We start from the raw sequence: 17,743 nt of genomic DNA, 5'->3' as shown, positions 1-17,743 counted from the left end.
AATGCGAAGAGTTAATTGCAAACCTAATTAACTCTAATCTTCAAAATATCATATCCTCGATATTCTACGGAATGATAATGACAGATATTGAATGGAAACAGTTAATAAATGCGAATATAGAGAGGAGGATAGTTCGATGGGGAATTCGAGATAGCGGGTTGCAACAGTTTGTGAAACGTCATACGAGAGACTCGCTCAAATTTTATTGCAGGCAATCGATTGTTTCGATATATGTATAATGAAGATAACGGGGTCTCGTTATATATTCGCGGTGAAATCACAGTACGTGTGTATGTGTGTGTGGGTGTGTGTGTAATCATATATTTATATTTAGATAATAATTTATTATTTACAAGATAGTAATGTGTAATCATGTCGACGATAACACTAACATAATCACAGCCAGTTCGTCTCATGTAACATTGATAAACAAGTAGATATATGAGTATACGATTAACTGTCCGGGAAAACATTACTTTTCTCGCATATGACATTACGTTCTATATTGTTACATGCTTGTGTACATATTACGCGCAATTATAATTTATTTCGGCACTAATATTTTTTGATCGCGCATCATTGCAATTTTCTTAACCCTTTGAAGGACCTTCTTAAGGACGGGAGCTTTCTAAAAAAGAAACTTAAAAAAGAAGATCCTGTTATTTTGAGAGGATTGTTTTTTGGGATTGTATTGAATCAATTCTAGCTTCAGGATTCTAAAATTCAAATTTCAAGAAATAATTTTGTTATCATAAAACGGTTTTAGGAGGGGTTCCTGAATTTAAATATTCTAATAGTCTAAATTTAGATACCCTAATATCGCTGAATTTAAATACAGCTCGAAAAGATCGAATTTCAAAAAGGTACTTTCTAAATCTGAATCAGTGGATAGTCACTAATTACCCAATGGCATACTTGGCACTGATAATCAATCAAAATAATGAAGTTCAACTAAAAAAGGAAGAATATTTGAGCATTAATAACTAAAATACTGATATTTGCATATCAGTTAATTTCAATCTTCCAATACCACATTCATTGAATTTAAACACTAAAACAAGATTAGTTAGATCACATAATAAAGATTAATTGGATTAAGGATCTCACATTTAATTCACTGATTACCGGCGGCATACTTGGTACTAATATCAATGATTATCCACTGATTCAGATTTAGAGAGTAATCTTTAATGAAGATCTAATGTCACAGGGCTTATAATTAAAATTTAGAAGTTAGTTTGAAAATCAGTACAATTATTTGCGCAATATTGAAGAATTTCAAATAAAGCAAAACTGGAAACTTGATGTTACTTCGCAATAAAAAATTATCTAAAATTGAATGTTATAATCAGATTATTAAAAAAATTTTTTATTTTTGACCTCAGATTTGAATAAAGCGTTATCAAAAAAATGATTCATAGATAAAATTTCTTAAAAATCAAACAAGCAATTTATAAAATAAAAGGAGATGATCTCAAATAGATCCACAAAGGGTTAATGGCTCCTCGTAATATTAACACATTTTAAAAGCGACTAGAGAGATATACATTCAAATTAAGTAGAAGTCGGTTAGATTGCTTCACAGAGAAAATACTACAATCGGAAACACTGATAATTTTCGTTCATCAATTTAGTTGTGATACCCTAAGGGTATATCTTAATAGCCATAGCCGTTAAGATATGCCAAACTTATGGTTATCACACTAGTACTTATAACCAATGTATTGATGGACGATCTTTGATCGTAATAACCGTAGCCGTTTTTTTCATGTTAGATACCAATTTCATAAAGCGAGTCACGATCGTTATCCAAAGCGCCTTATTTCCGTCTAATTGTTTATCAGAGAATTTTGACGAGCTTAAGTTTTAACCGAGCTGTTAATGCAAGCTGTAATGACGATAATTTATGTTACCGTTCGACGGATAGTGTCGATTGTTGGCTATGATAAATTGAAGCGGAGAGAAACAACACGGTCGAAAATTGATGAACGCCTCCAAATCTGTACGCACACGAGCTCTCTTAACAAACACTGCACATCGTGATTAAAGACGCTACGCTACGCTATAAATATTTCGCAAGTCTTACAGCTTCGTAAATAGAAACGCGATTATCTTTGCGTTATGATTACGCTATAAAAGATCTCTTCTTTTGCACACTTATCGGAAAACATGGCAGGACTTTGGCTTAACGCGAAGAAATTCAATTTGGACTCTTTATGTAATTCCGTTACCTTCTTGTTCTACAATTAATTGATAACGTCAAAAGATGATTCGGGATTTATGATGTTACTTCTACAACAGCGAATTAGTTTGTACGGAGAGTTTACAGTTTCGCAGCTCAAGATCAGTCGCACGTTGTTAAACTTTGTTTTATTAACGATCAATACATTTATCTTGCCATTAATAAAATTTTCGTTATATCATAACACGTTTATGTTAGTAATATGATCGCTTTATTTTATACATCTTCTTACACATCTCGTACACGCTAAATATGAATAATAGAAAGAATGAAGGTATCCCATTGTCCTCAACGTTGTGATGTACTTATAGCTTTAACTCGAAATCGCGGTTTTTACTACGCGAATCAACAATAGCCTCTTGTGTTTATTTAAATAAATTACTTTTCATAATCTACAATAATCGTTTGCCATTGCTGGGCAGACTTACATGCACTGTCAATGTATATTCGCTTCAGCCTCATACATTGTTACAGCAGAAATTTTTCTCATTTTTATTATACACGCATTTCACACTTTCATAGTTTATCTTGTTCGCTCATATACCGAGATTGATATAACGAGAAATTATTAAGAATCGTATTATTAAATATTACATGTACAACCCTAGCCTATTGGCCGGGTTGTGGTCGGCAATTTTAAACGTCTTACCTGTCCGTAGAAAAAGTCGTGACGTTCACCAATGTTCGTAATATCAAATTTATCAAAGTATTAGACGAAGAGTCATCTTCCTTCTAAGGTTCTATTGCATACTCCGTGCAATGAATCCTCGAGATCCTAAAGATTCTAATGGCAGCAAATACCAAGTTCGATGAGCCATCGATCTTTGGCGTTTCTTCCTACTAATTCACTGAGCGTAAAGCTCGCCTAAGTTCCTTCACAAATGGCTCAGTGTATATATACCCGATCACATGATCTTCCTCTGGAGTTAGACGTGAAAATTTCCGCACAAAAAAAGTTGCCTGAAGTGTCATGATTGCGTATCGTTTTGGCGCAATGCTTTTTATCTAACAGATGATGAGATTGGATTGCACAAGTTTCACGTGAGATCTGAGGGATGAGGAGTGAGAAAGTCCATTGGCAGTTATGTGATCGATCGCACGGATCTTGTGAGTTTGCATGGGCCTACTCGAACACGCTCTCGGCGGCCTCCCGGATCTTCACGATCAGGAAGGACCGTCTGCAGAGCTTGACGAGCATCTCGATCCTCTGTCAGGATGGCTTCCTGAGCTGTGGCAGGGCGATCAAGTAGACGTTGCCGAGGATGGCACCAACGATCAGCAGCATCACGCTCACGGCCGACAGCAGCCGCACGTATCGCACAAATCTACGGCCCCGGGCATCTTTCTTGCTCTGATTTGGGAACACGGCCAGACCCAGAAGCGGACCTGCTAGCGCGCCCGCGACGTGTGCCGCCCAACCGACCCGGCCGCATCCAAGCAACGCCGGAATAGGCAGCGATGCGACATCCGCACCGGCCAACAGCAACACAGCCCCGAGACGCCAGCCGGCGTAGCGTAGCTCGCCGTGACACTGCAACGAACGAGAAACAAAATGCACGGAGATGCTACGCAATCGCTTTTTCCTCCATGAAGAATCAAAATACAAATAAAAATAAGACTCAATTACATGTTAAATCACATAGCAATCTACACTCTAAAAGGTATAATGTGTGGAGTTTATATAATTCTCACTGTATTGGTGTTGATATGAAACACCAACATGATGTAGATTTAACATTTTAAAATTTATACCATGGTATTGATTTAAAATCTCTGGTGTTAAATCCACATCATCCTGATGTTTATATGAACACGAGAATTATATGAACATTGCATAATGTTACATTCACATCTATATTTTTAGAGCGTAATTTGTTAATTTAACGTTACTTCTGAAGTTTATTAAATCGATACAAAATTGGGTTAGACTAATGTAGCTTTCAAGAAGTTAATACAATTTTTTTAAAATGCATGGCTTCGATCATACAAAGATAAATAGATCTGTGTTTGTTTCTCGAGGATTTTTTACTACTGGTATTTCCCATAAAAAGAGTCCGTTACTCATTAAATAAGATATTTTTGTAAGAGTATTTTGAGCGAAAACATTCCTGCGCGAATCGACAACACATTTTAGTACAGCATCTTTTATAGTCCTCTTTTTTTTTTCCTTTGCTCCTTTTTGATACTGCGACAAGCAACATTGCGCGGACTTTCAAGGAGCGAAGGGTCGGTTGAGGCGTCAGTTTACGTTGTATAAGCTCCGTTTTTTAGAAATTGAGAAACTTTTTCTCTTGCTTACCAGGTAGAGATGAGCAAGATGACTCGTGAGTAGCGCGTAAACACCTGCCGAAGCACCAACCAGATAAAGACTTGGTTGCAGAAGCGACGCTCCTAAAGCACCGCAGACTCCGCCGCCCAGATAGATAGTCGCCACTCCTATTCGTCCTTGCTCCACCTGCAATTACAAGTTTTCCTTCGTTTCTATCTGCAATTCCGTACGTGCAGAATTATAATCTTTGTAATCTGTTCCTCATAAATAAAACTTGTTATATCGGATAATAAATCGGAATCCTAATACTAGAATAAAGAGATCCAATTTGAAAATTTTTTTATTTAAGCACAGCAATCCATTATGCAATATATTGTGTAAAAAGATAACAAATAATATACGTTATTACAAATCAAAATCTCATACAATATATTTTTAAAAATATAAACAGCGTAAGAACTCGCAGTATTCAAGAAAATGGATAAAGTAAGGAATATTGGGACTCAACACGGTAATTAGTGCAAATCTTTCCAAATCTTATAACAAATTTAATGTACATCGTTCGCAAACAAGAGTATAGATTGAGAGACGTACGTGTTTCGACTTACTTTAAAGTCATTATCAATGGAAAGTGTGAATAATATAAAATTGATTTCATATATTCAATTGTGTGCAATAATTTGATTCTCAAATATATTTTTTATTTTATTTTTTTATTAATTTAAAAAAAATTTATTTTTAAAAGAACAATCTCTCTCTCTCTCTCTCTCTCTCTCTCTCTCTCTATTCTGTATCATGTTTCCTCTCAATATTCTATGGACATATTGCATGATGAAGAGAGTTTTAATTCGACTATATAAGATTGTTATCTAAAGTAATCATAAAGAGGATCCTTCTGTAAAAGGAGAGGCTTGTTCCTTTAAATACGGTATTTCAACGCCAACTGAACGATGTCTCCGCAATTTACTTGATTGGCTCACCTCGAGTGGAGTAGCCAGGACCAGCTGAATGACCACGTTGAGTGCGAGGTGAAGTGCGTTCGAGTGCAGCAGCATGTAGGAGGCAAACCTCCAGCCCTGTACCCTCTGACGGGGATCGTAGACCAACCATCTTCGTAACGTCGCTTCGTCTCCCAGGCAGTGGACGGTTATCTGTTACGAGAGAAAGCACGTTTAATGTGCTTGCCTTTGCCGCGGAATATTATTCAGAGAAGAGCACGACGTATACATCCAAGAACATGGAAATAATTATACGTCGCTGTTAGAAATAAAGTAAATTACAGTTAACAATGCCTTTATTAAATATACATTAAACTATATTTTTTATACTATTTTACTATTATACATTGCTAAAAGTTTTACCTTATATTTATGCTAACAATTCTATTTTTTATATTAGGTGTTGGAATTAATTCGTAGCGTTTTTTAATGAAAGAATGTTATTTATTTCACATGAGCATTAAAAAATACATTAATGAAAGTACTTCCCATCACTTGTAAAACGCTACGAATTAATTCCAACACCTAATATAAAATATGGAAATATAATATATTGTATTCTCTTATTTTTGATCACGACAGAATTCAACAAAGTCACAGATTGGTGAAAAATAATTGTAAACAAAAATTATAAGTAAATTTCTCAAATAAACGACTATATGAATTAGATATGTGTTTATGATTTTTAAAAATATCAATTTTTAATTTTTAATCTAGACAACGATAAACATTTGACGATTAACAATTAGAAATAATATGTAAACAATATTTTCGCAGAAATTAGACATTAGATTAAATATAAGTCTTGAGTAAGACATTTAAAAAAATTATCAAAATGCCAAGAATTTCGTTATCAAAGCTCGAGGAGATTAAGCTTTAAGAAGTAATTTAAAAATATAAGTTATTTTTTCAGTTTTGATAAAAAAAATAATGAATTAAGAAACATAATATATGCAAACTGTATTCATATATTATTCTTTATATAATATTACGATATTTCCACAAACAAAGATTGTGCTGAAATTTTTAAGACGATAATATATATATATATATATATATATATATATGTATATATATATATTTATATTGTAAAATTATAATTAAATTATATAAATTTAATATATACATCTTACATAAAATCTATATAACATTTATTTATATTTGTATTGATTTATAGTATATTTAAATTGTTGTTAATGTAATAATTCTTATAATATTAAACTGTTTATTTGTGTTTTATTAATGATGTATATTAAGATTCATTTCAGCAATATATAAAAAAATCTTTGAAATTTAATCGTCTCGACAAAATGTCTTTCACAAAAAAAAAATTTCTTATATTCCTTACAGGAGAGAAGGGCTTAGTGAATCCAGGATTTCCTATTTATTTTAGAAGCTAAATAAAGATAGCAAGATAAACGAGCACATGAATGAAGTGCTATTCCAAATCCTGTTGGTACGCCAGCAATTTCCGTAACGACACTTAGCTTTCCCAAAAGCGATTTGTTGAGATGGAAAATGTGTTCCACGCGTTTTTACTTTCAAATCTTACACAGAAGTGTTGAAAAAATACTTATCTGTCGAGATTAAACAAAGCTAGATTAGATAATCTGAGATAATTAATGAGCTATATGGCGCGCTCTTTTCTTAAACATATACCTAATGCAGTTCTATATAAATATTTATATAAATTTTTATTTTTAATAAAGAAAATTTCTATTATCTAAAAAATTTATATCTCTATTTGGTATATATAACGGATAAGTATTGAAAACATTATGTGCGAGAAAATTGGTCGGATATATTTAAATTTTCTAAAGTATGAGATATAAATAAATGTTATTTAATTCTAAATGCTTGTGAAATTAATTCAAATATTTTGCAATTTATGTGTGACATTCATTTATTTGTCAAGTTTAAAATTTAATAAATGTGTCTAAAAGATAGCTTGAACATATAATTCATATAGCATGCATCATAATCCATGATAAACTTTACAATAACGAATATTCCAATATCACATAACGCCTTGCAATTGAGTACCAAATAACGATCAATCACATTATCGATCACAATGATTTACGAAGATCCAGAGAGCCTATTAAAGCAGCTTCCATATGCACATAGTAGCGATATCGGACATTTCGTTCAATATTAATCGCACAGTCAGCAAAATATTTATGTCACGGGCGTAGTCTGCAAGCAATTTATCAGCGCGTTTAATAACTTGCTCATCCGATTACGCGCGGAATTTATCGTAACCGTAATAAAGAGCGGCATATACGCATTCGGTGCGGAGCGCGCGCAGGAGTCTGTAAAAATAATACCTTAACGATTGTTGTTTGCTTTTTTTTGTGCACCGCAGTAGAGTGCACGCGTGCAGACATTCTCGCCGGTAAATCACACGTGTCAGCAGGTGCGCCGCTCTTTCGTGAGAGCTTGATACCTCCCCGGCTATCTGTTCTGATGTCCCAGTTTTTACAACCCCGTCTAGAATCGGGACCTTCGTGCTTAATGTGCTTTTATGTTTTCCATCTTGGACAGTATCTACCCCGACATTAAAATCCAGTGCTCACTTTGCAGCAAATTATTGTCTTATGTCATGTACGCTCCGTCGCGTGATGATATTTCAATTCGACGATGTATCTGTAAGACTGAACTGACTTCGTCGTTTGATATCATAAAAATTAAATTCAACTGTACGACATTGTTAATTTTTAAATCTGCGATTTGTTTTTACGATATTTTATTTGCAATTAAATAAGCTTAAATTGACACACTGACACTTAAATACATATCTATTTATGTCATGTTTTATTTTTTAGGAACTGCAGATGTGTTATATATTGTTTTAATAAACATGTTTTTTTAATGTTATTTGAAGACAAGCTTCATAATGCACATAATAAGATATAATAAATACGAATGAAATAATTGAAATATCTGATAATGTTTTTCTAAAATCATCAGCTATTGTACATTTCATATAAAACGTATCGTAGAGATATTTAAATAATAGATAAATTATTATAAAATTTTAAACAAATAAACAATAATAACTATTCATTTTTATAATGGATGGTTGTATTATTTAAAAAATCAATTACATTTCATTCCATCTTACAAAAGATAAAAGAAAATTATTTGAAGGAAAACGGCTATATGTCAGTCTGTCGCGATGACTCAGTCAGTGATTTCGTCCAATACTGTGTTCTAATTCTGAATTCTAAACAAATGTTTGCAGCAACCCGTAATTGGTGTCTACGTACGTACATGTATATGCGTGTATGTATACTCGGAACTCCGGTCAGAGTTCGTAATTATAGAGGCGTTCGCATCCTACAACGTAGGAATTTCATTTTCCTAAGGTGCGAGAAAAGAAGAACGTAATATCGTGTAATATTCGTGCAATGCGGTGCAATATCGATATTCATGGTATGTTGAAATATCACTCGACGAAATTTGTCCATAGTACCTGCGACTTTACAACACTCGTAATACAAATGAAATCTGAACGAAATGTGACTCCGTCATTTAGAATAAAAAAAGTTAAACCAAAACTTTATACTTGTATGGATATATAAAAATTTTACTTTACTGTTTATAAGTTCAGGAAACACTTTTTCACACATTTTCTCACGAATGAAAAAAGTTCGGTTTAAAAAAGTCCTTTTGAAAAAATTTATGCAGATCGAGAATATTAAATTATTATTATTATTATTATTTTCTGTAAATTGTTTAATTTTGAAATTAAAATGCATATTGTGAAAATGAGTTTTTACACAAGAAATCCGATTATTGCGAAAAATTCTCGCATGATTTATTTAAAAAACATTTTAAAGCTTAGAAAGCTTATTTTAAAATTATTTTTTCGTTAATTTTTGTCCGATAATATTTCATCAAATTATAACGCTTCAAAATAAAATAAAAATACTTAAAAAATATCAATTTTCAATTTTATGTAATTTAAAAACAAAATAACAATAATACAATTAAAAAACAAATTTACAGTTATCTGTCCTCTTTAAAATGTATTTTTCAAACTTTTTTACAACTTTTTCCGAGATATTTAATTTTTCATACAATACAAGAAAATCGCACGCGTTCCCAAATTTATAAGCAATAGTATATATAAATTTTTATTTTAATGAAATATATATAAACAGAAAATGTATGTAAAGAATTTTATATTTATTGCGGCTAATTATATATCATCAAATTAAAAGAATTCCAAAGAATACAATATTTTCTTAAAAAAAAAAAAAAAAAAATTCAAGAATCAGTTAATCTGTAATTTTTAAGCTATTTTATTACCTTTTTTGCTATTTTATAAATTTAAATTTGCAATATTAGAGAGAACATAATCGACAATGTACTGAAAAATCGGAAACTGGATTTTGTTCAACGTGTACTATTTGAAATGATCGCCATATCAAACAGAAGGCAGTACGTAAATCACAGAGGTTCGTTTTACGAGTTTCAGCTATCGTCTACTCGAAGAGTAGTACAGTAAAGTGACGGAACACGAAACAGGTTCTAAGTTAAATCTCGATACTTTCCACAAGCGAGAGATTTGTATCGTCTAAAGTAAAGAGAAGACTTATGTAGTTTCATAGAGAATGATGTGAATTCGAGATCACTAATATACTATGATTTAACAATTTGAAGATTCTATTATCAAATTCTATTTTACAGCATTTTTGTGCAACCTGAGTTAAATAAACAAATCAGGAAATAATGACAGATTATATAGTCAATCCAAAGTCTTTGACATTATTCTTAAGAAAAGTATTGAGAGACACTAGATATTAACTAGATAATTAGTTATTAAAAATAAAAAATTGTTTCGTGAATCTTCGAACAAACAAATAAGATAAAATCACATTCCCGAATTAATTTAAGTAAATCATATTTTGATTCCAGATTTTTTATTGCAAAAATATACATTATTAAATATATGTAAAGAATTAGAAGACCATAAATACAATGACTTTGGTCAATAATATCAAGGAAGAATCGCCACAGAATATATTATTGAATTATTTATTTATTTATCATGTAATATTTTGTTTATGTTTCGTCGCATATATTTTTAGAAAATATATCAATAGAAAAACGTAAATCATTCAGAAATTCTATAAAATATTCTAAAGATAATTAAGTCTACAGGATATAAGCAAAAAAGTAAAATTATAAATCCATATATATATATATATATATATATATATATATAGAGCTTTAAAAAAAGTGAATTTATATTCAAATACCTATACATTTACTTCTAAATGTATCACTTTTTAATTTCATTGGATTATATAGCCGCGCTTCGAATTAGTATTATACTGGAATATATAAACGTGTACTATTCTCAGTAATATTAATTAATATATTTTATACATATATATTTAGAATATATTTATATTAATATTTCAAGTAAAATGTGATATATTTCATTATTCATTTTTTTTATTCAGAGAATAATTTCCTCGAGCTTTTCTATTTTAATCTGACAAGTTCAAAATTCAACATTGCGCCGTTTATACCGCTTATGCCGTTAATCGAGACCCGGAACATCTATTTCCGGTGATCTGGAGAACGTTTCAAAGATGGAATTCGCCCTCTTCTTTATTTCATCTCTCACTTCGAGGTCGTTGTACGTTAACATCCTCGATTTTCGTTCTCCCTCATGCTAACCTCTTTTAACAATGCATAGTGATACTGCCATGTTAAAGACAGAAACGGAATTTTGCAGAATTCTCCGCAAATTAGAAATGCATTTAATTTCATAGTTTTAAGTTTATATGCATTCAAAACATAAATTAACGCTTTGCTTCACATTATAAAATCAAAATTTATGTGATAGTCATATAAGAGCCATCGTTCGTTTTATTGTGTGATTCCGTTATATATTAGTCCGTTATATATTCATCATATAATTATACTGTTTAAGCTAAATGTTTCTTGGAAGAAAATAAAGTAAGAATCGCTCATTTTAAAAATTGGAAAATTATTTTTGACTTCTTTCAAAAAATCTATTGTATAAGTATATTTTAAATATACATAAATATGTAAGTATTTTTCTTTTTATCTTTCGCAATGCGCATCTACATATATATATATATATATAAAATTTTCCTTATCCATAAATATTTCATTTTATAAGTTATATCTATTTTAAGATCCCTCCTATAAGATCAGAAACGAAATAGCTTTGATATCATATTCCGCTTCTTGCTCTATAGATACATTCTGCTGTTTCTCGGTTCGGATGTAAAGTTCCTTAAATTTCGAGGACGATTTGCGAGAGCGATACGCGCTAGAGCGATAAATATAACGGCTCGTTTCTTTTTATCGTGCAAAACGCCGCCGATGTTCTTCGCTTCCACCTTCAGTACGAAGCACCACGGCGCGCATTCTCAGGCGTGTGTTTATACGCATTGTCTCATATATTACAAATTATCTCCCACTTGCAACAACGAGTTTTCACCAGACAATACTGCCGCGATAAAGTTGAAATTCACGGACTGCGGCCGTGAATTATTGGCGCCTTTAATTCCGCAGCTTTAGGTTTATACACTTTAGCGAACATTTCTGCGTTCACGGGTAATTTTCCCGGCGGTAAAATGCCCAGGTTCGGACATTATTATATGCCTGGAAATATCAACTTTTTTTTTAGTAGTATAACGCTACTTTTTGAGCGTTTCATTAAGCTCGAGGGCGCGTTAATGTTCTCTCTCTCTAGATCGTTCACTCAGCCACTTTGAAAATCGCCTTTTCATGATACGCTTTTCATTTTACATGATCATTTAATTAACATTTAATATTTTTAACGTTTTTTTGTCACGCACATGTATGTAAAATTTTTTCACTGATGTAACTAATTCTTTCTAATGTATATATATATATATATATATATATTAAATTTTCTTTTAAGCATAAATCGCAAAAAAATATTTACATCCTTTTAATTATTAACATTAATTTTCATTAACACTAATTCATTTTAATCATTTATATAGGCTTTTATATTGTTTTTGTTAACATTTTACTATTCATTATCATTTTATACGATTATAATAATTTAATTTATAAAACATACAGTTTTTCTGTTTCTATCAGAATGAGATAGAAAATCAAATTTAATAATTTGGAAACTTTCGTTGAAAACTTACATAATCTGCATTGTCTATTATTCGCGCAAAGGCTATATATTCAACTTCTTTTTTTAAATATTTAAACATATCAAATTTTCTATATTTCAAAATATACAGAAAATAATTTATCTTTTTCGAATAAAAAGATTTGACTTCTTTTATTATTTTTAAGTCCCTCTCCCTATTAATAATATATAATACAAATGCTTTTGTGATTTTCTTTTTTCTTATACTTTGTACCTTCTTTTATATTTTTTTTTTTGGATATTATACATATAAATATATTTCTATTTTCTTAATACACATTTAGTAAAATATCGAATATATAATAACTAACTTTCTTTAGATCTTTCTCGAGAGTGAAAGATATATATAAATGAAAATTAATTTCGTATCGATCTGAATTATTAATCACATATCATTCCAAGAACTCTCAAATTTTCTACATGATACTTATCTTTTATGTCGAATTGTTATATAATTTCATCGTTATATAATTTCCTCGTAAGGCAATTCAATCCATATGCATCATATATTGTATTAATATATTATAGATATATTAATACTAATTATATTTTTCATCAATTTTATAAGAGAGAGATAAATTAAAAAATTTAACTTTTTAAGAGTAATAATTGAAAGAAATAATTTAGGAACTGTTATTTTTAATTTTCAAATAACGTACAAGAAATACGTTAATATTTAACGATCTTACATAGTAAAAAAAACTTTAGTAAAAAATTTTGTACTTGTGTTAAAATTATATAATTTCTTATAATAATTTGTACATAATATTTGTGTTATTTTCTAACAGATTCATTTTCTGTTAAATTAACAAAAAATTTAAATGAATTGTTTGGAATATGTAAAATGTGTTAAATTTAACATTTTTCAACGTAGCTTATTATTAACCTGTAAGGTACTAATTTTAAAATTATAATGTATGTAGAAAAATTTAATAAATTTTTATTACAGCAATAAAAATAATTGCAACGCGACTGCTTTAACAATAGTAATTAAAATTAAAAATGACGTATGTAATGTATCAAATATATAATAAATTCTAAATTGCAGACTTTTCATCAGATTGCGTATTTGATTCAATCAAATCCTCAAAGGTCGAAGAATGTAATTATGCTTAATTTTCATATACTTGATTATCTTATATCTTTTCATGTCTTTTGCACAATGAACTTGGACTGTTAAACATCTGCAGCGAGTATTTACTTTGATCTCGTTCTGCTACGACTCGTAAAACGAGTCAAAAGAAAGCGCGGCTAAGTGATTAACTTTCGTCGTGCTTCGTAGTAAACGAGTAAGAAATTGTAGCGTAACTTTGCGGTTTTAAATTCGCGAATTTTTATTACGCGTATCCCTCGCTGCTTATTCACTTTCTGACTGAAACGCGAGACGAAAAAAGTTTTCAAGATTATTATCGAGCGAAAAAGCCAAGAGCTTCTACTTTTTTGGAGTTTTCGCCATCAGATATCTCGGAATATCGTTCTCCGGCGAATTCGCGCGTATAATTGGAAAGGAATCCCACCGCGCTTTCCTTTTGCCCTTTCTCGAGAACTGAACGCGACATGATGGTTCCATTAATGAGAAATCTTGGAGTTTATGCATAGTGTTTTTAGAGTCGTTCTTTTCTACTTTGTTTATATTCCCTGAAATACTTACTTATATATATTTCACATTCTATGATAAAAGAATTTTATTTAGCTAAAGCAACATTTATTTGAGCATAATAAAATAAATATAAAAAATGTAAAATAAATATAAAAATATACGAAAAGAAACAACAATTATTTAAAAAATTGTTGTTTCTTTTCTTCGCGTATTTTATTATTTTTCGTTACATTTTTATATTTATTTTACTATATGTATGTATTAAGAGATGATTTTAAAAAATATATTGCAATGAGAAAACGTAGATGATGACTTTGATTTAGTTACTGCATTTTATGCAAATCTATGTTGTAATATCTGTAAACAATACTTGATGCTTACATAATCACAAAACTAAAATCGCAAACAAATTTTATTAATAATATACTAAAGTAAAAATAATATATGTAATTTATAATTATTTCTTTTGTGGCTTTCAAAGAGATGATTGCTCGTCTCTTATAATTATAATTAAAGCAGATTGTTACAATTCCCTATATAACAACGTTCCAAGTACTAATTATTATAAAATGGTATATCATAATCATGCAGCTACTTTATATTTAACATTCACTCACCTCAATGATGCTGATACAGATCATGAGGTAGGGCGGTCGTATCCGGAAGCTCGGCTTCCTGGATGGCAGTGGATATCTGGGCGTTGGTCTGGGCGTGACTTCATCGTCACGTATTTTTTTATAGGAGGACGTGACGATGATCGGTGATTCCGGGGAATAGGGCGAGCCGGGTCCCGAGTATGTCGCATCCGTAGAATCCGATGATATCGTCGACAAAGTCGGCGAGTTTTCCAGCAACGCTGCCTCGGCGTCCATTTTAGTATCTTAAACGAACAGAAAGAATTACGATTATTACTGCAAAATAGTACATTTTTTAGATAAATGTATACATTAAGAAAAATATATTTTAAGTGGAATCTGCAATACACAACGCATTATAAAGATTAAAATACAATAAGATGATTTAGATTTAAATGCTTGTCTAATGAATCATTTGAAAAATTTCTAAAATTTTCTAATAAGAAAGCTATTTATAATATATCTAAAAATAAATGTATTTATTTAATATACATATAAAAATATTATTCTAATATTTAACTTTGACAGTATTTGGAGTTTCTCTTAAGCCTTAAACATAATGAAAAGCACAGGCAATAGGAACAGGAAATAAGAGAATAATCATGAATATTAGAATACAAAGTTTCTGACAGATTGAAATTTTTTATTCTCTTCTATACCTGTATTTTTCAATGTGTTTAAGGTTTTACTTGAATGATTTATTTATATAACAGCCTTGTTCTATCTTATTATTGTTTATAATGTAATATGTAAACACACACACACACACTCAATCAAAATTATAGAATTTACAAAACTTCTCTAAAAAAAGACGAGATTATATGTTGCAATATAAAGAACCTGATTTAACATATATAGTTTTCATTTAATAATTTTATGTCTTGCGTGTAGAGAATGTCCGTGTGTATAATAGAATCAAGAAAATATATTACATGTGTTTTTTCTGAAGATAAAAGAGAGAGAGAGAAAGTGGAAGCCGCTGAAAGTCGAGAAAATAAGACTTCAATCGTAACTTTACGAGGAGAACTATTTATAAATTTTCTTTTTCGTGTAACGATAATCATTGAGCCATTACACGTAGTCCTACAATCCTAGTAACGATTCTCGCTCTCACCACTTGCAATGAAGTCAGCCTTTCGGTAGCTTAGTTCGCAGATATCGTCAGCTTTCGTCGGCTTCTCCCATATGGAAGCCTGCCTCTATAATTCAGCCGCAAATCCTATAATGGCGTGAAAGACGTGTTTCGTGAAGCAATTTGCAGAACGGCGCAATTTGTACGCCTGCATACGTTATGTATGGGCACAGGTTAATCTTGAAACGATACTTCGTATTCGGAATTTGTCATGTAGGTATAAAGTGACTCGTAAACTCGGAATAAGGGAACTGAACAGTTTTAACGAAAAGATCAAAAAGGAAAAAGTTCAGAGTCTAAATTATATAAAATTAAGGTGTAATCTCATTATTAAATAAAGATAATTTCTATTATTAAACTATTATTATAGGTCCTCATTATAGGTGCTACTATTATAGGACTGTTTTAACTTTGATTACCAGAGAAACGTATAAAATTATAAATACAGATTCAGCAGTGATGATAATTTTTTTATTACAGAATGGCAAAATTTAAATTTAATTTACATAATAATCAACATTACTATTTATTATTACATAATATATTTCAAAAATATTACATACTAATGTATGTGTGTGTGTGTGTGTGTGTGTGTGTGTGTGTGCGCGCGCGCGCGTAATATATATTAACACAGTTAGCTCGACTAATTTATTATTACTTCTATAATATATACATAATATCACTGTGTGTCTCTCTTTACAGTGACCATTAATTTTAAAGGTAAACAATTCTTGACTACCATGATTATTCTTCTTTATAGCATAGATACTTCAAATCATTCATGCAATATGTTATAGATACTTTAATAGTTGTCCATGTAAACATTACAGTTTATTACAATTTTTTTTTATTTCAATAACTGTGTTATTCTCGAAATGATTAAGAATCAGTTTACAACGATTATCTAATTCTGTCTTCTGGAAATAATCTTGATAATCGTTTCAATTTTCTTATAATTTCGATTGTTTGTAGTCATTGTGTAACAAAAATTTTGATACTTATACTTTCAATATTTGCGAATTTTAACAAATGCATTTTCGAGATGAATGTGCAGATTCAACATAGGTAGAAGGAAATGCTATTGAATCCAGATCTGGTACGTTGGTCGTATGTTCTTGTACTTCATCTGAATATTTGTCTGATGCATCGTATAAATGTTCTTCTGAGACATCCGAAGACAGTTTCCTTTCTGACTGAGGTTTGTAAGACAAAAAAACGATTACATACAGCTGATTATATATAGCTCGCTTTAAATCATCCAGATATACAGCTGCGTCAGTCAAATATGCTTGATATCTACTCAATTCGCTTGATAATAGTGATAACTTGCGTTATGGTACTTCAATTATATACGGAGTAGGATCCGCATGTAATTCTGAACTGTCCAGATCGACCGCATCATCCAAATGTTCTTGATGTCTATGTAATTTGCTTGATGGTTGAGGCTTATGTCGTGACGCGTCGATTACATGCGGTGGCATTGATGGCAGAACAGAGTCCGTGTCTTCCGAACTGATGATTATATCATCCGAATATTTTACATTCTTTTTTGTGATACTGCAAATTGTGCGGCTAGCAAAATTTCGCAATGCAATTGAATCACCATTAACAATAGAATAGCTCGAATCACAGATTGGAATCTTCTCATGATTGTTAAATGTCAAGAGAAATTTCGTCAAAAGAGATA

At 30.8% G+C, this 17,743-nt stretch overlaps 1 protein-coding gene across 1 annotated transcript in view; it reads right to left on the bottom strand.

The window, feature by feature from the left end:
• Positions 1–181: 181 nt before the first annotated feature.
• Positions 182–17,743, bottom strand: part of rho-6 (serine protease rhomboid 6) — a 123,308-nt gene continuing 105,746 nt past the window's right edge. Inside the window, 4 exon segments of the mRNA XM_087404761.1 lie at positions 182–3,773; positions 4,542–4,697; positions 5,492–5,662; positions 14,907–15,169. Of these exon segments, the coding sequence (XP_087260887.1) occupies positions 3,453–3,773; positions 4,542–4,697; positions 5,492–5,662; positions 14,907–15,169 (911 nt within the window). The 3' untranslated portion in view covers positions 182–3,452.

The sequence above is a fragment of the Acromyrmex echinatior genome, chromosome 3, assembly GCF_024713525.1.
Source record: "Acromyrmex echinatior isolate Ae372 chromosome 3, ASM2471352v2, whole genome shotgun sequence".
Classification (NCBI taxonomy): Eukaryota; Metazoa; Arthropoda; class Insecta; order Hymenoptera; family Formicidae; genus Acromyrmex; species Acromyrmex echinatior.
This window is presented reverse-complemented; position numbering and strand designations above follow the sequence as displayed.